The sequence below is a fragment of the Melozone crissalis genome, unplaced genomic scaffold (assembly GCF_028551555.1).
Source record: "Melozone crissalis strain CALT ecotype California unplaced genomic scaffold, PUWL_Pcris_2 ptg000033l_1, whole genome shotgun sequence".
Classification (NCBI taxonomy): Eukaryota; Metazoa; Chordata; class Aves; order Passeriformes; family Passerellidae; genus Melozone; species Melozone crissalis.
This window is the reverse complement of record NW_026535811.1, coordinates 13,846,451-13,868,480: the sequence shown is the minus strand read 5'-3', so window position 1 is coordinate 13,868,480 and position 22,030 is coordinate 13,846,451. Positions and strand designations below refer to the sequence as shown.

The window sequence follows — 22,030 nt, the reverse complement described above, 5'->3', positions numbered from 1 at the left end:
CTGGCTTTTAACTGTTCGATCCTATCGTTTCGTGCGAATAAAGCTTTTATCATTTTTTAACCGATGAGACGGAGTGATGCAATTTTGTTGGTTACTATTTTTTTTTTTCCCCTCCTGGACCTCGGGGTCCCCCGGGGGCCGGGGCTGCCGGCGCTGCCGGGCTCTGAGGCGCTTCCGCCCGGAACCCGCGGCCCGGCCCTTTCCTGTTCCGGCGGCCGGGGCGCAGCGCGGCGGGAGCGGGGTCGGGGCTCTGTGGGGCGCTGCTTCAGCCCTGCTTTTCCCTCCAGGTGCGGGCCCGGCGGCAGCATGTGGCGGCGACCGGCGTGGCAGGTAGGGCCGTGCGGGCTCGGGGCGGCGGGGGAGCGGCGGCTGCGGCCCCTGGAGCGGCTCTCCGGACACGGAACAGCGCTCCGGGAAGGGGAGGGGCGGACAGAGCCCAGCGCCCGGAGCCCTCGGCCGGCCGTGCCCGCTGGGCCGGGGCCCCGGCGCTGGGTCTGCCCTTGGGGGGAAACAGCGTGAGCTCTGGAACCACCTGCTCGGGGAAATGAGCCGTTTTTCCAGTTCCTGCACGTGGATCTCTAGCAGAAGTGCTTCTAGGCTTTTTTCCCCCTCCTTTCTTCTAGGATGGAATATTTGCAGTTCCAGTACAGCTTTCCCACTTACGGTACTGAGAATTTTGTCCTCGACTTGCCTTGGGAACAGGGGTGTCAGTGCATCCGCTGCTCGTTCCAGTGGATGGATGTATTTTTTGGGCACACCTGGTTAATCTCTGAAATGGAGCAGAACGCAGACCTGTTTGTTTCCAAAGACTAAAGCTCAAACAACTAAACCCCCACTCTCCTACAAACCTCCTCCCATCTTATTTACATATTATAGAAAAGCAGTAGTTACCACATGTACCAAAAATAACTGCTGGAGGTGTACCTTTGGGCCACACTTTTTTTCTAGGCACTCTTTAACTTTGATTTAACCAGATGTTCTTTAAGTAATCTTACTCACTTCATTTGGCTGAACAGATTTCTTTCCTCAGGTCCCCCATTAGTTACCTGGCAAAGAATATACTTGCAGAGCCTTTGCAAGTGCTCAGAAGATGAGGTGTAAAGGCTTGTGAATGCTGTTCCTAGTTTGTGTCTTGGAAACTCACATTTCTCTGTTCCTTCAGGTGCTACGCCAGTTTGTAAGACATGACTCTGACACGGTTAACTCACTGGTACTTGAGAGATGTAAGTACCCCTGAGATGCAGTTTAGTTGTTAGTCATGGTGTTTATCTTGGTTTTAGGATATCTGAAATAGGGCAGGAGAGAAGCAGTAGGAATGGCGGCTCCTCAGTGTGGCACCCAGAATGTGTTGTTTCAAGCACACAGTCTTGAGTGGGTTCATGTCTGGTCTCTGTCAGCTGAAGCAGCACTTTAGGGGGAAAAGAAAAAAGCCCTGACCAAGACTGCCACTCTATAGGGCAGACAGCTGTGCTTTATCTGTGGCAGTGGTTTGGATCTGCTGTTGGCATGGTTTCTGAAGCTGCCTTCAGGTGTCTTGTGTGCTTGTTTCTCACACTCCTGGGTCCCTGGGGCCCTTGTGTGTGTGCTGCTGCCCCAGCAGGGTTTGCTGCAGGTGTACTTCAGCCTTCACTGTGCACTTCCCATGCTCATTGTGCACAAGGGATACTTCCCTGACCTCTTCCAGTTGTCCTTGAACGTGGAGAAGGAATAGACTGTGTCTGCCTAGGCCTGGTAATGGTGTAAAAACTGACTCTCTTTCAAAGGATGAAGTACAGCAATGCAACTTTGTTTCAAAGGTACTGCTGTGCACTGTGTTTTATCATTATGAAACAAATAAAAGTCACATAAATGCCATTTAGTCTCAAGTGATACATGGATGTGAAAGAGATGGAACAGAGAGAATAAGGAACCTTTGGCTTTTTAAATCAGCTAATTCACAGTGATAGTTGACTGTGTCTGTACTGTCATTATCTGCTGGGGCCTGAAAAAGCCAAATGTCACAAGAGTTTAAAAAGTGCTCAGGAGGTGCAGAAAGTTGTAATCCTGGCCCTTGAGAAAAGCTGCTGACTGAGGGCTTTCCGTGTTTAGGAGCATCATAATTCACCTGTGTGTTTGCTCTCTCTTGTTTCAGCCATGAATCGTGTTCAGCTGCTCGGTCGGGTTGGACAGGACCCTATCATGAGGCAAGTGGAAGGAAAAAATCCTGTTACCATATTTTCCCTTGCAACCAATGAGATGTGGCGGACAGGAGACAGTGAAGTGGGCCAGGGAGGTGAGTCTGCACAATGTGTCCCAGGTCATTTGCACACTGGCAAGTCTGGGGTGCAGGAAGGTTCCTTTGAGCTCAGCAGAGATGCTGGGGCATTTGTGTGTGTCTCACTGATGGGGAAAAATTAATAGCATGAGCAGTGTGTTACAGAAAAAGCAATGTCTTGGTTTGAACTGTGCTTCTGCACAAGAATTTGTTTGGACAAGGATGAGTGGAACATTTAGTTCTGGAGTGAAGTGGGAGATGGAGTGCTAGTAAACTTCTGCTTTCAAATCACTTCTCATAATTTGAGAGTACCAGTGTGTTGAAACTAATTTGAGTTTTGCATCACAAAGAGGATTTGGCATCCAGCTCTGTTACTTCTGTGTACCTTAGGTGATGTCAGTCAGAAGACAACGTGGCACAGGATCTCTGTCTTCAGACCTGGCCTCAGGGATGTCACCTATCAGTATGTGAGGAAGGGGTAAGTGAATAACAAATGTGGGTGAGGATTTAATGCCTTAATAATGCATTACTGTAATAATTATGGTGACCAGGAACTGTAATAAGATACAGGTGGCATAAAACAAGTTAGAGCAGCTAAAAATAACTGATGCAAAAGCCTGTGTACTTTGAATCAGATTCTGAATTCAGCCTTTTCATCAGTAAGTGTAGTGATAAGACAAAGAGTCATGAGCTCCAAGTGAAAGAGGGGAAATTTAGGTTGGATATATGGATGTAAGCCTTACTGTCAAGGTAGTGAGGCCCTTGCACAGGTTGCCCAGAGAACCTGTGGGTGCCCCATCCCTGGAAGTGTTCAGAGTCAGGCTGGATGGGGTTTGAGCAGCCTGATCTAGTGGATGGTATTCCTGCCTGTGGCTTGGAACATGTGGTCTTAAGGATCCCATTTTAAATTAAATCCCAAATCAATTACAGAGTGGAAAACAGCAGCACAGTTCTCTGACCAAAATCAAATTCTTGTTTTTTTCAGCTCTCGAATCTTTGTTGAAGGGAAGATAGATTATGGTGAATACACAGATAAGAACAATGTGAGGCGACAGGCCACAACAATTATAGCAGGTAAGAAGCAAAGTACCAAGGTGCCTTTTGCTCTTTTAAAACAAAGGAGGGTGGAGAACCTCTGAAATGAAGCTTGGTTTGTCTTCATCCTCAGTATCCACACTCAGGGATTTAGAGAGAATGGATAGTGTGTACCAGCAGATTTCCTCTGGCACTGCTTGTGAACACACAGAAAATGAGAATATCCAGTTGTAAACTGTTGGTGTCATTGGCTTACCCCACAGGATGGATAAGGAGTGGACTTGTGCCTTGACACACAACAAAAAAAACTAGGAAACTCAACTTCTTCCTTCAGCCTTTAAATAGCCAGAGCATCCTGCAGCATCTTTATTGTGGATAGAGCTGCTCCTGTGTTGCTTTTGAATGAGGGATGAATTAATTGGGTAGTAGAGCAAACATTTCTGTTACACAAGTATGTCTAAAAAAAATAGGACAGGGGAAAAGGAAGGGGAAAAAAAAGGAAAAACAACAGTCATGTAACAGTCATATTCCTGGATGTTTTTCTGCAGCCTCTTTAAAAGCTAGCAGTGCTATAAATTACTGGAAGGGAGAAGCAATTCTCTTTTTTAATTAGTATTCTCCTAATGGTTTCTTGTTCAAGAGGCCCAGTCTCAAGGCACTTTGGAAATTCCTTAGGTTTGATGAAGTAGGAGCTTCCCATAGTCCTGCAGGCTTTTGACATGGTATATTGTATAGTATGTAGAGCAGAGTGAACATGACAAAAGAAAAGGGAAATAAACTCTAACTAATGGAGATTGTAGTCAAAGAATTAAACCATTATTTTAAAATGTTTTTAGTGTCTTTCACTGTTCAGCAGCTTTTCATCAGCTTTAGCACACTTGTTTCATAGTACACATGGCCACCTTGAATTGTCTTCTTTCAGGGGAGATAGAGAAGGAACCTTTTATTTGACACTTGTTTTGTTTTATTAACTATTATTCTGTTCCAAAATCCACATCTTAGCAAATTATTTTAACACAAATACCTGGGCTTCATGGTGTGAAGGCTTGCAACAAGGCAAAACAATGCTCAAGATTAATTTTTAAAATTTCTTTTCAGATAATGTGATTTTTCTGAGTGATGGCTCGGTGAGAGAAAAGGTGTGATGTCCTTAGTGCTTGGATCCAGGCCATTTCATTCCTTTGGTTTGTCTGTGCTTCATAATTCTGTAGTCACATATATTACTGTAGTTTCTTTAAGAAATAAATAAAATGTTTGTTACCTAGAGGGTATTTCTGTTTGTTTTGTTCTCCCATGTGCTTTCACTCTGTTATGATCTTTTGGATTACTTTCTTTTTTTTCTTCTTAAAAGGAGAAGTACCGTAGGCAGCTGTATCAATTCTTGAGCTGATGAATATATAAATAGGGAGTCTTCAGCCAATTTCAAACCTTCTGTCCTTGTCTGCCTTAATCTCCCTCCTGTCTTGTGGGGCCTGCCAGCCTGATCCCCTCTCACTTTTGACATCCCTCTGTTCTATAAGTGTCATTCCCTGTTTTTCCTTTTCTAAGCCAGCTGGACAGTGAGTTTAAAGCAGAACCATTGGCTTTGACTATTGCTCAGCTGGAGATTTCTGTCACAGACCCGGAGAAAGCTTCATGTGCATTTGCATCTGCCTCTCTGCTGATCATAGGCATTGTCTGTCTCCAAACCCTGCTTAGGTCTTGTTTGTTGCGGTGTTTGCTGTAGGATGACATCAGCATTCCCATCCCGTCCCTCGATGGGGTGCTGTGCCCGTGCTTTGCCATCAGGAGGAGCTGGAGCAGCGGCTGCCTTGGCTGTGCCTTCGGGAGTCGCGTGGAAAACACAAAAACATTCCGGGTCCGGGATTCGTGGTGTGGGAGTGGCCCTTGTGTCACTGCGTTTTTGTTGTCGCAGTGAGAGTTACTGTGTTATTGGCAAGAAGTTGCTCAACTAAAAGGTGTTTAATTCTACTGCACAAAAAAGGGAAAGGGAAATTCCCACTGTAATACAACGTGATGGAACAGGGAAAGAAAAATATTAGAAGTACAATTTCTTACCTTCAGAGCTGGTGGGATTTTGTATCTCATCTCTCTCTGATCCCAGTGCAGAACACATTGATGTCTGCAGCTCTTTCCCCTACAAAATATTGGGGGTTTTCTAATGCCCTGTGCACATTTTCTAACAAAAACTTCAATTCTTTCAATTCAGCATCTATTTCTGGTTGGTGCTAAAGCTCTAACAAGCATCCAAGGCCCTGTCACTGACATAGTGGAGTGTCAGATGTATTGCAAAGGCTTAGCTATTTCAGTGGGTTGTTACCCACTGGAGAATGTCTTTTTAAATACAAAATCCTGACTTAAATTCCTTTAACTACTTGTTTAATCTGAGCCTGCTGAACTGCTGTGAGAATTGTGATGGTGCTCTTGCACAGTAGTGATCCAAGTAGTTTGTGCACAAATTTTTCCTGTTTGTCTTGAGCTTTGTGCTAGGAGGCCTTGAGCAGATGTGCTGAGCTTGTGTTCATTCAGTGGTCACTCCATTTGCACTCTGCTGTGGTGGTGGAGCTCAGGGCAGTGCCTGTTTTGGGTCTGGGAGCTGCCTTTCTCCTCCAGGCTCAGAGCAGAAGGGGCAGCAAGGATTCCCTGCACCACCACAGTGGAGTGGCCAGAACTGCCAGAACTCTGCAGCTGCTGAACGGCTCCTGCTATCTCTGCCCCTGGCTCAAGCTGGAGACAGCAGAGCTAGCACAAGGTATTAGGATTAGGTGCCAGCAAGGAAAAATATTTACTCAAGAACTCAGAGTTTTCTTGCCCTTCCAGTTCTATTTAAAGTAGCTAGTACACTTTAAAGATTGCCCTGCTACAAAGAACACACACTGGCTTTGAGCACACACTGGAGGCAGTGTGCTGAATGTTCAGCACAGCTTGGCAGCAGGGCAGGCCTTCCCAAATGATTCTGCATTGCCCTACTTACAGCAAAAATAACCTGTGGCAAAGGCTTGCTGTTCATCTTGTGTCTGCTCTGCCACTCTGGGGCAAAGTTAATCTGTAACTAAGTCATTTCACTTGTGAGAAAATCCTGTGTGAAATCAGCATTCCTATAGCATCTGCTTGGTTTCAGGGGTTTTTTTATGGATAGGTGTTTGTTCTGTGAGGAAATGGAATGGGAATGGCATCACCTAAGTGAAATACAGTGATTCCTGGTTTGTAACTAGGCAATGGGTGTTTTCCCACAGTGTCCCCTGGAAAATGGCATTCTGCTTTTTCTTGTCAGTGTTAGCATCTTGTGTAAACCTGATGAGGCAAACCCTGGCTGCTTGCATCAACCAGGATATTTAGAAGCGTTTGACCTTAACAAAGAATTTATTTTATGTATTTATGGAGGTAATTACAAAAGATAAATATGGGTGACTTCTTTTTAAAATGTCAGCATGTTCACCAAGTATTTGGAGCTTTTCTGAGCAGCTTTGAGGCAGAGCTATTCTGGTCTGCAAGGCAGCTCCATGGCACTCAGATATTTCTGTCAGCCCGCTGTAAGGTGTAGGAACACTCTCTTCTCTGCTTGTTTTTGTGGCTGGTTGGAGGAAGACACCACATTATTGTGCCTGTGTCACACAGCAAAGAACCCTTTCAACTTTATTTCTCATTACTCTGCAGTAATTGCTCTGCCCACAAAAATCAGGAGGTATGAAGAAGTAGGGGACAATGCTTCAGCCAAAGAAATCAAGTCCCACTTCACCAAAACAGCCCTTTTGTTCTCCTCCTGTGTGTTCTGTGGGTTGGGGGCACTGTGTCTGTTCCCAAACACAGCTCACACTTCAGTTCAAGGCCAGCAGTGCCTGTGGGGGCCTGGTGAAAGCCCCTGCAGAGGGGCAGGGATTGCAAAGGCAGGAAAGCTGAATTGGAGCTTAGAGAAGCCCCTGGGAACAACAGCAAGGAAGATTCTGGTAAAGGGAGCCTGTATTTCTGTCAGTGTACCAATTATGTGGGTTTAGTAACAGGCTGTCTGCAGGGCTGGCTATCCCAGTTTTTCATGTGTCAGAAAAGGAATGAAATGCCAGGATTGTGGGAAGAAAACTTTACTATTCTCAAGCTCACCTTCTATTTTTAACTCTGAAATTTCTGTGGTGGAAGCCTTTTTGCCAAGTAGTTGAGCGTGTCTAAATGTACAAACTAAGGCTTGGTGTCTGTTTATCTTGGCAGTGCTGAGCTTCTCAGCACAGCAGTGTGATTTAAATCTCATTTACACAAGAAATTTGCTTTGTTAGTGCAAGTAAAGTCTTTGCACAACACACAAAGAAATAACTTTCACAGGGTTTCTCCTGAGATATCCTCATGTAGGGAACGTGTGTCAGTGTGTGTGAGATTTTTCTTCTGCTTGTTGCTTAGTCCCATGTAAAAAATTCAGCTCATTACCATGTCACAAAAATCTCCAGTAACTTCTGTGATTAGAAATTGGCTGCTGGTTTATTCTTTGTATTCTTAGACCTGAAATTTGTGTCCTGCACTCTAAGAGATGCTGAGACTGTTGAAGAAATCTCCAGCTGTGGCTGTTTTCTGTTGCTTTCAAGGGGTAAGATTTTTAAGGGTAGCTGATCACAAACCTGGCAGTTTTCACCCTGTGGGCTCTGTTGCTGTTTGCTCTTTTCTTGCTGGTTGGTTTCTCAAACTGATTTGAACAGAGGGGCTGTAGCAAATGGATGGTTATCTTGATCCTGGTTGTCACAAGTCAGAAAAATGTCACCTGTAAATATTTAATGAACCTTTGTGCAGCTGACCTGATCAAGAACTGAGTAATGATGTGGTTGCAGGAGTTGTGGCTTCTGTAACCCGGATCTGCAAGGAGAGCACCTTTCCTTTGCCAGCTTTGTATTTTTCCTCGCTTTGTTCTTTGATGCTTTAAGTGGTGTTTGTTTGGAGCTCTGCCTTAGCAGCCTCCTCTTTCTTAGCTGGTTTGGTTTTCTATGTTTTCTGTGTGGAAAGGGAGCAGAATTCTCAGTAAACAAAAGCTGGACTGTTCTCTTTCCTATATGTGCAGACAATAACTCCCCACCCTTTTATGTTCTTATAGATTTTTGGTCAATTTTTGCACTCTCTTCCTGTACTGCAGGGTGAGTTCAAACCCACTTCAGAAGAGTGGGGTGAGGAAAGGATCTTACACAAAAGAAATTAAAAATGCTCTTAGTGTTACATGAGTTGGAACTTAATAGTACTATTATAGCTGTTCTAAGAGAAAAGTAATGAAGCATGGAGAAACAGCCTGGATTTTCAGCAGGCTGGTAACTAATGGAGTCCTCCAGGGAGTGTGGGATAAAGTTAGGATAGCTGTGTCTGTATCATGTTCTTGTAGGTTTGAAGGTGCTTTCCCCAGTGCCTGACTGCTGGTGTAGTGTCAGTCTGTGGGCAGCAGCATGTGACACGCTGTGTTGTATCAGCACACTGAATAATTAATATTCTCTGGAAAGGATTAGTTTCCTCCACTTTTGTCTCTTCCTTCTTGGTGCCCTGTGTGTGGTGCCAGCCTCCAGCAGAACCTTGCTATTTCAGATGTCCTTTCCCAAGAAGAGCTGGTGCTGCAGCACAATCGCATCAGTGTGGTCTGTGTGCTGTTGGCAGCCACCATGCACAGCAAATTGGTCACATTTCCTTACACAGTCTTGGGTCATTGTTTCAGGGATGCTGAAGCTCAAAACTTACATGTAGCCTTGAGGACTAATTTTAATAATGTGTCAGTGACTGGGCAGGATGCCCAGTTAGCAATAGCATGTTTTATATTTATATTATAGCCCCAGAAATGGATAGTTTTTTGTGTCAAAATATTTCAGTGGCCAAAGAAGTCTTGCAGCACACTTATGAATTCTCAGCAGCTCTGTGTCTCACAGCAGCAGCTGTGCCTCTGTACCAGTGATAAAGAGAGAGCTCCTGGGGAAGAGCAGAGGGGAGAGGGACACAGCTTTACATGGTTCAGGAAGAGTGGAAACCCCTGGGAAAAGCAGTGTGCTGTTCACCCAGGGTGCCTCAGTTTGCGTGAGGGATTTACCCAAGGGGGAAGGACAGAAGTGTGTGCCTGTGCAACTTCTTCCTTAAATAAATATTTCTGCCTGAGAAATGTGCTAGGGTGAGAAAGTTCAGCCCAGTACTCAAGCACCAGCCCTTGGGAGCCCCTTGTTCTCATCATGCTCAGCAAAGGAAGCTGCACTCACCCAGTCAGGACCACCTTCTTCTAAGGTGGCCTTCACTCTGTTGGTTTACAAGGCAAACATGGGTCTCCCTTTAGACTTCTCATATGGGCAAAACACTCATTAATGCCCCAACCCCCAGAAATTATCTAGTCCCAGCAGTGATTTTAGAAGGTGCTAATGTCAGCCAGCAGGACGTTGGAGAGCCTTTTGTTAAAGGGATTATCACAAGGCCTCAAAAGCTTTGAAAGGACGAACATATCCAATGAAAACACGGAGGCTCCTGGACCAGGAACTGACCTTTACAGATTTCACAATCTGCATCTCTGGGCTGGCACAATGGAATTGCTTTGATAACAGTGCCTGGCAGTACAAACAAGAAGTTTGTACCTCTGTTTGAGCTTGCCAAAGGGGAAGGTAGCAATTCAGGTAATTTGGCTTTTCTTTGCTGCTGAAGGCAAATATCAGACTAACTTCTTTCACTTATTGTGAAACTTAAAATAACTAATTTTTGCAGGTGATCTTAGATAGAGTAACTTCTGTTACACTGTTTTTTCCCCAATCAAACTCCAGCAGTTTAATAAACTCTAAAGCTACAAACCTGGTGAAATCACCATAATTTTTCCTATTTTTGTTGCTGTTGTGCCTATTAAGTTCTGGGCAATCCTTCTGGCTTTGTTTTCCTCAGAGGGTTATTCTGGGCTCTGCAGAGCGAGGGCTGGATGAGGTGCTGCCTCTGTGAGTGGGTGGAAGTGGCTGCCAACAGAGGTGATGTCTCAGGGGAGCTCTAGGAGAGCGGGAACACGCCAGGAATTCCAGTTCTGTTCCTCAGAATTCTTTTCCCGTTCTTGTCCTTCTCAGACAAGCCCTGAGCAATGCCCAGCTTTTTAAATCCTAAATATTTGGCAGCTTGCCACTTTTTAAGAACAATGGACTGTCAGTCTTGCCCCGGCCTGGCAGCAACACAAGTCTCAAAATACCAAAATTTCCCCTTGCCTGGGCTTATTATGCCGCCGGCTGATGAGCGCTCTGGGACCGGTCTGAGGCAGGCACCAGCGGCCTCGGTGCGGCTGCCCGGAGTTGTGGTTATCAGAAGGTGCGTTCTGAGCTGTCGTCACCGAACGGGCACCCCGAGCAGCCCTGTGCTGTGCTGTCCCGTCCCCTCTGTCCGGGCCCCGCCGTCCCGGTGCCCCCGCGGGTCCCTCCCTGAGGGCGGCCCGGGGCGGGGCGCGGGGCGGGGCGGCGCGCGCCGGCCGCAGTCTTGTCGCTGCCCCATTGGCCGCCGCTCCCGCCGCTCTGCCGCGCCATTGGTCAGGCGCGCCACGCCCACGTTCGCGGCCGCGGCCGCTCGGGGGCCCGCGCGCCCATTGGCCAGCACCCGGCGCTGCTCGCCCCCGATTGGCGGGCGGGGCGGCGGGGGCGTGGCGGGGGCGACCCGCCCGGCCACGCCCGCGCGCGGCCGCCGGCGGAGGGGACGCGCCGGGGCGGGGGCGAGCGCGCGGCTCCGCGGCCCGGGGCAGCGGCGGGGGCAGCGTCCGGACCGAGAGACAGACCGACAGACAGACCGACCGACGGGCCGGTGCGGGTGCCTGCGGCCGCCATGGAGGTGTGCGAGAGCGGCGGGGAGCAGCCGCCGCTGCTGCACTGGGACCGCAAGCTGAGCGAGCTGTGCGAGCCCGCGGACCCCGAGACGCTGCTGAGCCGCACGGTGAGGAGCGGCGGGGGCGGGCGGCGGCGCCGGGAGGCCGGGGGTGGGGTGGCTGGGACGCGTCCCGGGGGCCGTGGCGGGGTTCCTCGGGCTCCCCATGCGTGCCCGGCGGGCGCCAGGGTCGGCACCGGGCGGGTCGGGCCAACAGGTGCTCCCCGCCCCCCTCAGGGCTGCACCCCGGACCGGGCTGTCCTCGGGCGGGCCTCGGGGTCCCCTGTGCGCCGGGGGGGTCTCAGCTCCCTCCCCTCCGGGCCTGGCTCCCGGTAACCGGGGTCCCGCAGCCCCCGCTCCGTCCGGCCGGGGCTCCCTCTGCTCCCTCGGCGTTGCCGCTGCTTCTCCCGGGCGGCCGCTCGGGAACCGCCGGCCGTGTCTTCTCCTCCAGGGCCAGACTGTCCCGGCTCCATCCCGCTCCCCGAGCGCAGGAAGGAAGTGACACAAGCTTCGATGGTTTTGTTGTTTGTTTTTTTGGCTGGAATCCCCATATTTTGGCTTGCGTAAAACGCATAGTTAGGACAGTGGAAATGTGTCTGTTGGCTCGCTGTTACTCAGGACGCTTCTCGCTAGCACAGCGATTTAAAACCTCTGTCGGTGCAAATCCCGAGTGGAAGTGTGCCGGAGCACCTCGGGACAGCGGCACGGAATTCTCCCCCGCACGCTCGGTGCGGCTGTCGGGCATGTGCTGGGATGGGGATCCAGAGGGACACGGAGGTGGCGACATCCACAGGGGATGTGGCAGTGCCCCGGGGATGGTGACATCCACAGGGGATGTGGCAGTGCCCCGGGGATGGCGCCTGGCAGGGGCTGACACGGGCTCCGCGTCTCTTCCATCATCCCAAGAGGGTGATGTGCAAACGCAGCCCCGAGCGAGGCACCCGGCTCTCCTTCCATGGGAGCCGCGGGGATCCCGCAGCACTGCCCCGTGCTGATCTTGGCGTTGGTCGTGTAAGGCAAACAAGGAAAATATTATTTGTGATGTGTGATGTGTGGCTGATCCGGGATCGTGTCCGTCTCAAGCGAGCCTGCTGCACGCCTGACGGGTCTTTAAACAGTGTTTGGCTTCTTAGTCTTTGAAAGTCTTGGGCTTTCTTGCGCAATGTGTGTCTTCTGGTAGATCCGGGAAAGGCAATCCTGTTATGGTGGCTTGGGCTTTTAAAAGAGCCAGCAGGAGCACTTAGAAATAGAAAGCTCTTCCTTCAAACAGCTGTTTTCTTGTGGCTTTTTTTTCTTTATCAACAAGAATGTTGTGAATGACATGAGAGGCTCTTTGGAGAGTGTTTCCCTTCAGATTTTATAATTGTTCTGGCATACTTCCTCTTGCTCTGTTTGGATCCTTGTGATGAGAATGGAGTTGCCACTCAACTTTTGTTTTCTTACTCAGTGTTCTCATGTGTTCTTTAATTAGTGCTTTGAAGGAGATCTTACACTTGGGCTAGAAACTGTGGCTGCAGTGACATGGATATGTCTGTTCTGCCCTATTTCAAGGAGCCTGAGAATTAAGTATGTCTTGATAAAGAAAACATCCTGTTTGTCTGGTGGATGGAAATGGGATACTTTTTCCTTTTCTGTTTTCAAGTTTTATTGGGGATTTTCAGCTTTGAATGCTCTGATGTTGAGCATTTTGTAAGGGGCATTGTGTCGCTGGATCTGCAAAATATTGGGAGTAACACTGAGATTGATTTGTTAGTGTTTGCTGTCTTGCTGATTGGGTCTTTTTAGAAGTTTAAGATTTCTTCAGAGACCCTCTTGAAACCAAATAAAAAGCATTAAATCAATTTCTCTTTTTGGTCGTTCTTGGAATTCTTCTGAAAGAAGTTTCAGGAAAAAAAAAAGCCCAACTAAATGCTATAAAGTATGTGTAGTGAGGTATTGCAATCTTTAAAGAAGAAAAGAATGTTTATGAAATTGACATTCTTTAGCGTGAAAAATTTCTTTTGTGAATGTGCCCTGCCATGTGCACGAGAATAGAGAATACCGTGAAACACAAGGTCTCTATTTACCTCTGGCCAAAACTTCACAGAATCATTTGAAAAACCCAAAACAAACAAACAAGCTCTCTGGGTGAAACATCTGTTCTTCTCCTGGGCTGTGCTTTCTGGGAGGACTGGTTTGACCCCGTTATTCCGCTGTTTGCAAACTTGCTGCAGGGTTTTTCTGGAAAGATTGGGATGATGAGGAGACCCTTCCCGTGCCCCCTGTGCTGGCTGTCAGCCTCATAGCCAAGGAACACGGGTCCTACAGCATCTTCTGCTCCTCACACACTCCTCAGGTGCCCCTTAGCTGGATGTGCGGGTCTGCATCCAAGAAAAGTTGGAAAAAGTCTCTGGGACAGTCAGGGCAGCCCTGGGAGCTAGAGTGGCAGGGATGATGATGATGGAGGGGAGAGCTCACCAGCAGGAAGAAGGGTCAGTGTCATTCCACCCGTGTGTACAGTCTGGTGAGGGTGAGAATTCTGTGCCAACTGCCTTTTGTGTATTTTGAGTTGAAATTTAACCTTTCTATGACCAAAAAGGCTGCCCCTGGCTCTTGCTGATTTGACGCTAGCAGACAAGTGTGAAAGTATGCATACACTTAAAAACTTGACCTCTATTTTAAACCGTTCCAGCCTGCCTTAATTACCAGGGCTGAAATCCAACCTCCTGGGGATTTACATTTCTCTTTAACAGCTGATGATTTCACCAGTGCCCGGAGCTGTGTGAGGAGCCCTTCCCTCACCCCACTGGTGCTGTCAGTGATACCATCAGCTGTACCTGGAGAAAGTGGGGCCTCCAGGAGCTCAGCTCTGCTATTGGCAGGCAGCAGTCCTGGAGGTTAAAGTCTCATTAAAGTCCTCACCTGGCTGCCAGATAGCTTTATAGCAGTTATTTTTCCAGAGTGGTTTCCCATGGAAGCAAAGGCTGAAAGGTTTCCCAGAGGCGTGTTCATGGTATGTGTCACATGTCTGCATTATATAATCTTCAGCTGTGCTCCAGCTTGTTGTGACTGTGTTGGTAGTACCATGTGCTGGCACTGTACAAGGCAGTGTTGTTATTATTGTTATTATTAGTGTTATTATTGTTATTTTGTGCTTTTTTGTGGTGGTCGAACAGAAGGGAAACACAACAGCTGCCACTGCCCAAGGGGAGCAGCGGTGTGGCCAGGTGGCAAAACCTCCAGCTTCTTGCTGCTGCTGTTACTTTCCATAGCACACAGTTGGGCCTGGAGTGGGAGAGCTCTGCTGGGGCTCCACTGGAATTGATCTGTGGTTGGACATGGCCCAGCTGGGACCCTGTCTTCTGTGACAAGTGCCACATCTGATGCAGATGGATAAATCTGACAAACACGCCATGAAATGCCAGCTACCTGTCCCATGGCTGGATGGGGGCTGAAAGGCAGGTGGTTCTTGGACATTTAAAACCTCCTTATGTAATATTGAGGAGGCAGTTTTATTTCCCCCCTCCCCCCTTTTCTTGGCTATTTTAACCCATGGGCTGCTGCTTCCAGATGGTGGCAAAATGCAGCAGAATGCAAGCATGGATGTGATCATGGCATGGCACATGTAGAACTGCCCTACAGGTGTGGGGGCACAGCAGCTGGCTCAGATGTTTAGGACTAAATTCCTAGATGTCATTCCTGGGTGTTTGGATGAATGGTTAAGTGGAAGGTAACTTCAAGTGCCAAGTAGCCCAAATGGGTTATTTGGTAAAGAGCCTGCCTGTTGAACTTGGAACTCAGGAAAGAGTTGAAATTTGTGAGATGTCACATTGCATTGAAATTAGTGAGATGTCACATTGCTGCTGCTGTTGCCTGGGAGGTGTCTGAGCCCTGTGATCCTGTTTCCATGTCGCTGGTGCCCTGTGATCCTGTTTCCATGTCACTGGGGATGCTGTGGGCAGCTCAGCCCCGGCTCAGAGGTGCAGCGTGGGCTGGAATGAGAGGAGGAGGCTTCCCAGGCTGCAGCTAGCAGGTTTCTGTCTCCCTGTGAAAGCAAAGCCAGAGGTGAAGGTTAATGGTCAGGGTTGTGATTGCCATCTAAGATGAGCTGGGGAAACTCTGAGCTGGCCTTTCCTCCCCATCTCAAACCCCTGAACCTCAGCGGAGCTCGCCTGGTGACTCATTTCCTCTGCCACAAAAACGATGGCTGCTGCTGCTTCGTGTGTCTAATGACTTCTGCAGGAAAGCTGCTTCTGGATGAGCTGCCAGGGAGTGCCTCGAGCTTTTGGAGCAGGGCAGTCGTTGTTTTAATGGATGGCAGGGCTTGGTTTTTACAGTCTGTGTGTATTTAATTGAAAGCTGTGGTTGCTGCAGCGAGTGTGCATGTGGAGCTGGCTGTATCTTATTGTGTGGTGGCTGCATGTAGCTCTCTGGTGTCAGTATAGTTGGATCCAATTTCTGTTTCATTTTGGTAGGGGGAGAATGACTTCATTTATTTGCACGTGGGGTTTGGTCTGTTGCCCACAAACCATAAAGCTGAAATCCCTCATTCTTTCTTCTCTATACACCTGCAGCTGGATTTATGTAAAATATTTATACAGCCAGTACTTGTAAAGATTTTTCCAAAATTGCAGTGAGGAGGGGAAATGAGAAAGTGAGATTTTTAAATAGTTGTATACAGAGCTCATACAAAGCAGTAGTGTTAAATTTTGTCAGTGACTTTCCATATCAATAAAAAAGTCAACATCACAACTGCTGAACAGCAAAATTAGTTGTACATGGTGCCTTGCACTGAAAACCATTTCTCCTCCTCATTTTCTTCCCAAATTTAAATAAGAAAACGATTCCAATTTGCCAAGAGACATGCCACTTACTTGTAATGGGTCTAGCTCTGATCTACAGTTCCCCTAAAAGCTGAGATAAACACAAGTAGGAGACTCTGAAACTTTACTCTCCTGTTTTCTGACAGTTAAAATTAGAAAAATGAGGGTATTGAGTTGCTGGCTGTAACTGTATAGTGAAGTGCTTGATCTGCAGTGAAGACAGGAGCTGGAAAAAATGTCAGTCTGTCCTGGGACCAACTTTGAAGCGTGGTAGATAGGAATGAGCCAGCATAATGTACAAACCCACTATTTATTCTTTTTCCTGATGGACGTGACTGCTTTGCTCTGTGCTGTGTAAATGTTTCCTTTGGAAGGGCAGTCCTTACACATGGAGCAGGTTGTGCACGATAGCAGGGCTGAAGGAATTTCACTTATGGTGTTACCAGACAGGGCTTTCCTGTGTCTGGAGCTGTTCAGCTTATCTGCAGGGCTGGTGGGAACTTGTGCTCTTTGCAGGTCTTTGTTTGCCATGTGAAGAGCCCCTTCTTAGCTAGGGCTGAGTGAGTTTCTCCTCTCATGGGACGGGGACTAGTTTTTTATTGAAGCACTCTCGCTTTTTTAGGATTATCTGTGTCTGCAGAGGAGGCCAGTGTGTGCTGTGCCTTGCTGGCTACTCCTCCCTCCACAGAGCTGGGAGCTCTGTGTCACTGTGGGCTCGTTTTCTCTTGGTCACTGTGGGCTCATTTTCTCACTGTGTCACTGTGGGCTCGTTTTCTCTTGGTCCCTCATCTCACAAGGTCCCTCTGAGGTACCTGGTTGTTGCTTTGAGGACACTTTGAATGTAGCCCCCTGTCTCTGAAGCCAGTTTTACTGCTGGCTTTGCACTTGCAGACAGGTTCTGCTTTTTCTGCTCTTTTTTGTATCCAAATATTGGTTATCAGACTTGCTGTCCCTACTGCTGTCTGCACACCTTCCTCCCTGCATTCCCAAAAGCTGTTTTCCAGTCTCTTCATAATACTTGGTTTAACCATCCATCATCTCTGTAACCTCTGTCTTTGGCTGCTTCTCTCACTTCTGGGGAAGGATCATTTTGTGGGTGAGATTAGCAGTTACTGATAGGTGAAACTGCTGTCAGACACTCTGTGTCTGACCTGGCCTGGTGGCATTTGTCACAGGCTGTCTTGGCTGCCAACCTGAGCTTACAATGTCCCCCCTTTAACTCCTCTGATCCCCTACAGCATCTTGCCCTTTTTCCAAGAGAAACAGGTTCCTGGTGGGTCCCTGAAGGGTGCTCTAACAGCAGAGCTCTTAGGCTGTGTTTTCAGGAGGGCACATTCTTTTGTGCTGTTGCTCCCTATTCATCTCTCTGAATCATGGAGATGCCTTCTGGCTGTGTTTTTTTTTGTGGGTGACAAGACCTGACAGTGCAGTTCTGCACCTGGATGTAACCACAGGCTGTTGTGGCAGCTGCCTGCGAGCTCATCCTGTTTTGAAACGACTTTTTTTGCCAGAAATGAGCTTTCAGGTTGATCAGCTCCCTGACACAGCTTGCCCTGTAGCAGCCCAGGTACTGATGCTGATGTGAAGGGGCAGCTAGGAATATTTGGCTGGGGAAGGGGTAGTGGAACTGCATTTTGAGCTAAAGGAATGTGCAGTGGGAATAGTCAGAGTAGATTTATGAGTTGTGCTCAGATGCAAGCCTGATGTGCATGTGTGTATTTATTTGATACCAGCAGACTCTGATTTGGATGTCACTGGAAGGAACAGGGTTTGCCTGGAAGAGATATTTGTTCAAGGGGCAGTAGGAAAAAAGAGTTGTTTGAGAAGGATGTGGCTATGTAGCACAAAAATGTGGGTATGTAGTCCATGGCCCCACCACCCCGCCCATGTTGTCAAGTCCTGGTGAAAAGTGGAGACTGCCTTGGATGCTAAATTATTTTTATTTCATAAAAGCAAAAGGAATGGCATGCAAAGAATAAGCTTGGCTTAGGGCCACAATTTTGCTGGCAAATATGTTGCCCTTTCACCTCTCTGAAGTGAGTAATAGGCAGTAGAGAAGACAGGTGAAAAATGGTGGGGTTTAACAAGGCATGGATGAGGAGCACATTCAGTCTGAGATGCTGAGCTTTTCAAAACAGGGACTTTCTCCTCATTCTCTGTCTGCAGGCTGTCAGACCCAGATCACAACTGCAGGAAAGAAAGTCACTGGATTGAGTGGAGTGCTAAATGTGTGCAGTAAGGATACACATACTCTACCAAATAATGAGCATTCCCTCTCCTGAGGGTGAGTAAGGAAGCAGAGAAGGCAATGTGGGAAAATAAAGTGTGGTTAAATGGGATAAACCTTAATTGCTAGAGCTGTCCCCATAGGTGCCATCCATCCAAATGTGGAGCTGAATACTTCCAGTGACCTCTCTGTGTCTTGGAAACTACTATCTTCTATTTTTTTGCCATCTGCTGCTAACTGGCTTTCAATCTTCTGTATGTGATCTGGCTCTGCTGTGGCGACAGGCAAAAATTTAATGGAAAAACGTGACACCCACTTCATCTCTCTCCTCTCTGCCAAAGAAAAACATTCCTCTGCAGCTGTGCTGGGGCTGGCTTTGTCCTTTCATGCAATCTGTCAGTCATATGGGGTGAGAAATAGAGCCCAGGCTGCTCTAATAAACCTTAGGGAGCTCTGGGTGTCTTGGGGAGCTCCAGGCCTCCTTCCTTGCCAGATTGGATGTGTACTGAGCAGCAATGCAGGGCACAAATTGGTGGAAGCTCCTCTCTCTGTAGTGTAGGGGCAAGGAGCAATATTCCTGATGGGCTTTAGTGGCTCACCTGGGGCTGGGCTCACTGCACTCCTGCAGCTCTGCTGGGGTGAGCCCAGGCTGTTTGGTGACCTGCAGCACTCTTGCTGCAGCTGAAGTTGCCTGCAGAGGTAAGGAGTGTGCATTTTTGGGTGAGATGGGCTGATCTCCAGGAGACAGGAGGAAAGTCATTTGCCCTTGTTCTGCACTAAGGATGTTGAGTGCTGCCCCTGATTTTGGATGGGAGCAGAGTCCGCAGCTGTGGCAAAATTCTTTGAAGCTCATGGTGACTTGTGAAGCAAGAGAAGCATCTTTCAGTTGCTGTGCTTAGGAGTACCCGGTTTAATTTCTCTTCTCCAAAGTTTGGATGCTGTGATGTGAAGGTCTGTAGAAAAGTGTGGAAAAAGAGTCACCACAGCATGGCAGGAGGGTGAGAGGAAATGGACACCAGCACAAGGGAGAGAGTTCGGACTGGAAAGGAAAAAGGGCTTCACAGTGAGGGTAACTGAGCACTGGAGAGAGAGCTGCCCAGGGAGACTGCACCGCCTCCTTCCTTGGAAGCTTTTAAGACCTGACTGACTGAGCCCTGAGTAAACTGGTCTTAGCTTAGTGCTGTCCCTGTTTGGGCAGAAAGCTGGGCTGGAGATGACTTGAGCCCCATTCCAGCTGGACCAGTGCTGTGGTTCCTTTTACAGCATCTGGACTCAAGGCACTGGCCTGAGACAGGGCGCTGCTGGGCAGCACACTGGTTTGTTTCAAGGCTCTTTGTCTGTGCTACCTCATACCTGTGTTATTTCCTTTTTGTGGATAACCCTGAAACTGTGGGTGTGGGAAGAGACCACCTCATGGATTAGCTCATGTGAGTAGCATGGAGGAGGTTTTGTAGACCTAAAACCTGAAAAATACCCGACCGAAAAATCCCCCAAACTCCAGTCCTTGAATGGCAAGCAGATCTCTGTTCCTTCATCCCTGCAGCAAATTCTGTGCACAAGAGAATGCTTATTCCAAGGCTGCTTTTTTCTCCAGTCTTAGGAAAAAAATAGGTTCTTTTGTTGGTTTCTGTAATCCACCTGCAATGTTTTGGTTTTGTGGGGGTTATCTGAAGACGTGTGTGTTCTCGTTTATGGAGCCTCTGGTACCCACAGCAGAGATTTGTGTAGGTGTAGAACCAAAACTGAGGAGCAGCCGAGAACTGATCCTGTCCTGGATTTTCTCACACTGCTGGAGCAGTGATGGCAAGGTTCCTTAGAAGGCCTGGGGTGTTACAGACACGGTGATGCCTTCAGGAGGGGCCAGGACTGAGAACTTAGAGCTAGGCCTGCAGTATTTCCTGCAGCCAGACACCTGGCTTTCTGGGATCTGCCCTGGCTAGCAAAGGATGAAGACTGAAGGAAAATATGATGTCTGAACTCTCCACTTTCATAACTGCTAATATGAGGCAGCGGCTGACTTTGTGCAAAACATCTGTCTTTCTCATCATGGGTGGGACTGGCCTCGTCACCAGCACGGATGGTGTGTCTTCTTGGAGCTCCTTGGTGCTGCAGCTCCCTCCCCTCCTCCTCTGTGCCTCCCCCTGCCCTGCTGGCTGTGTGATTCAGGCCTGGCAGTGCTGTGGCTTTCAGACAGGCTGGGAAGATGTATTTTTTGGAAAAAGGGCATAAAACAGGGTTCATTTAGAAAAAGCAAAGCAAAGCAAACTGGCCCTGCCTAAATATGGCTCTAATGCCTTGTGTGCTCCCTGGTGGAATGCCACAGGGACTGAGGGCTTTTTAGGGATGTCCATTATGGCTGGCTGAGAGCCATCTGCCCTTCCTCTCACTGGGAAGCATTTCCCCCGTGCCTCTCCACATGGAGAGAGTGCCATCCACACGATCCAGTGCCTGCTTGCCTGGCTGACCCCTTCCCTCATGGCACTCCTGCAGGGAGGCTCACTGGGAGAGGGCAGGGGCTGGCAGCTGCAAGGGGTTCCAGATGTGTGGGTGCTGCTGCAGGGGGGCTCCAGATGTGTGGGTGCAGCTACAGGAGGGCTCCAGATGTGTGGGTGCTGCTGCAGGGGGGCTCCAGATGTGTGGGTGCAGCTGCAGGGGGGCTCCAGATGTGTGGGTGCTGCTGCAGGGGGGCTCCAGATGTGTGGGTGCTGCTGCAGGGGGGCTCCAGATGTGCGTGGGTGCTGCTGCAGGGGGCTCCAGATGTGCTGCTCCCTCGGGATCTGCAGCTCTCTCTGCTGGAAGGCACCGCTCAGGCACGACTGCCTGCAGGAGCAGGCATGGCAGGAATGAGCTTTGGCACTCACTGCTTTTAAGGCATGAGCTTTCTGGATGCAGAATTTGTCTCCTCCTCGAGCCTCAGTGCTTTTGCAGCTCTTTTTCAATTCAGCTCGTTTGCTTCTCATGGCTTTCAGTGGAGGCTGTTGCTTGCCAGAAGGATTCAAAGAGAAAAAGTAGTATTTCTTAAAGGAGAAGAAATAGTATTTTTTAAAAGAGAAGTAGTATTTTTTTAAAAGAGAAGAAGTAGTATTTTGTACTTGCCCAGGGTGACTTGTGACTTCTCACTTGGCTGGACTAATTCAGAGCAAAATTTCAGCTAAATGTCCATCAGAAAAGTGCTTTGGGGAGTCTGCTCTGTGACTTGGGAATGTTTCCCTATTGCCATTGCTTGTTTGTTGGGTTGTTAGAAATATGTTAGAAAAACCGCAGGGAGAAGATGAACTTAATTTATGTAGTGTTTCTCAACTACAAACACTGCCAGATCAAAATGAACACAAAAAGTGTCACTGGCTTTCAAAAATGTGCAGTTAAAATCTTGATTACTTTTCTAAAAAGTTTAAAGCCATTTTGTGTCCAGAACAAGCTTCTTAGTTTTAATTTAGCTTTGTTTTTTAGCTTTAATGAAAAAGAACCTTGCTTGGGAGAGCTTGCTGGCAAGATTAGTTGGGGATGGGAAAAACCCTACTATGTTTTAAGATGTGGTTTCAGTGCTCAAGGGGGACATGGTGTGGTGGCTGGGATGGAGCCACTGGAGCTATGAGGAAATTGTTTCAAATTCTCAGGCATTTGAGGGGGAAAAGGGAGCTTGGAAATGTGAGCAAGAAACAAGAGTCTGCAGAACCTTGCATTGCTGAAGAGGTTTCTGAAGCAATTATTGAGTGCAGAAAGCTGTGAAGTCTGGGTGTAAAGGAGACTGGACTGTGGCTGGGGATGGCAAATTAACAGTGCTGCTGCTATTGTGGTGATGAAAGTGTTGAAAAGTATGGTTTGGGGAGATTGTTAAAAACCTGGCTCTTGCAGGTGTCAGTATGTCACAGTTTGGCCGAGGAGTTTTCAGTT

At 48.1% G+C, this 22,030-nt stretch overlaps 2 protein-coding genes across 3 annotated transcripts in view; both read left to right on the top strand.

Moving 5' to 3' along the window:
- The first annotated feature begins 239 nt into the window (after window positions 1-239).
- On the top strand, window positions 240-4,549 carry SSBP1 (single stranded DNA binding protein 1). The gene is made up of 6 exons (XM_054282042.1): window positions 240-330; window positions 1,163-1,223; window positions 2,132-2,272; window positions 2,645-2,732; window positions 3,240-3,328; window positions 4,388-4,549. Exons 1-6 carry the CDS (start codon window positions 307-309, stop codon window positions 4,432-4,434), a joined length of 450 nt encoding a protein of 149 aa, XP_054138017.1. The 5' UTR covers window positions 240-306; the 3' UTR covers window positions 4,435-4,549.
- Window positions 4,550-10,996: 6,447 nt separating this feature from the next.
- CREB3L2 (cAMP responsive element binding protein 3 like 2) overlaps window positions 10,997-22,030 on the top strand; it is a 71,582-nt gene continuing 60,548 nt past the window's right edge. For both annotated transcript variants that reach the window (XM_054282039.1, XM_054282038.1), the window contains exon 1: window positions 10,997-11,176. In XM_054282039.1, coding sequence (XP_054138014.1) covers window positions 11,069-11,176 — 108 coding nt within the window. In that variant the 5' untranslated portion in view covers window positions 10,997-11,068. The remainder of the gene's footprint in view (window positions 11,177-22,030) is intronic.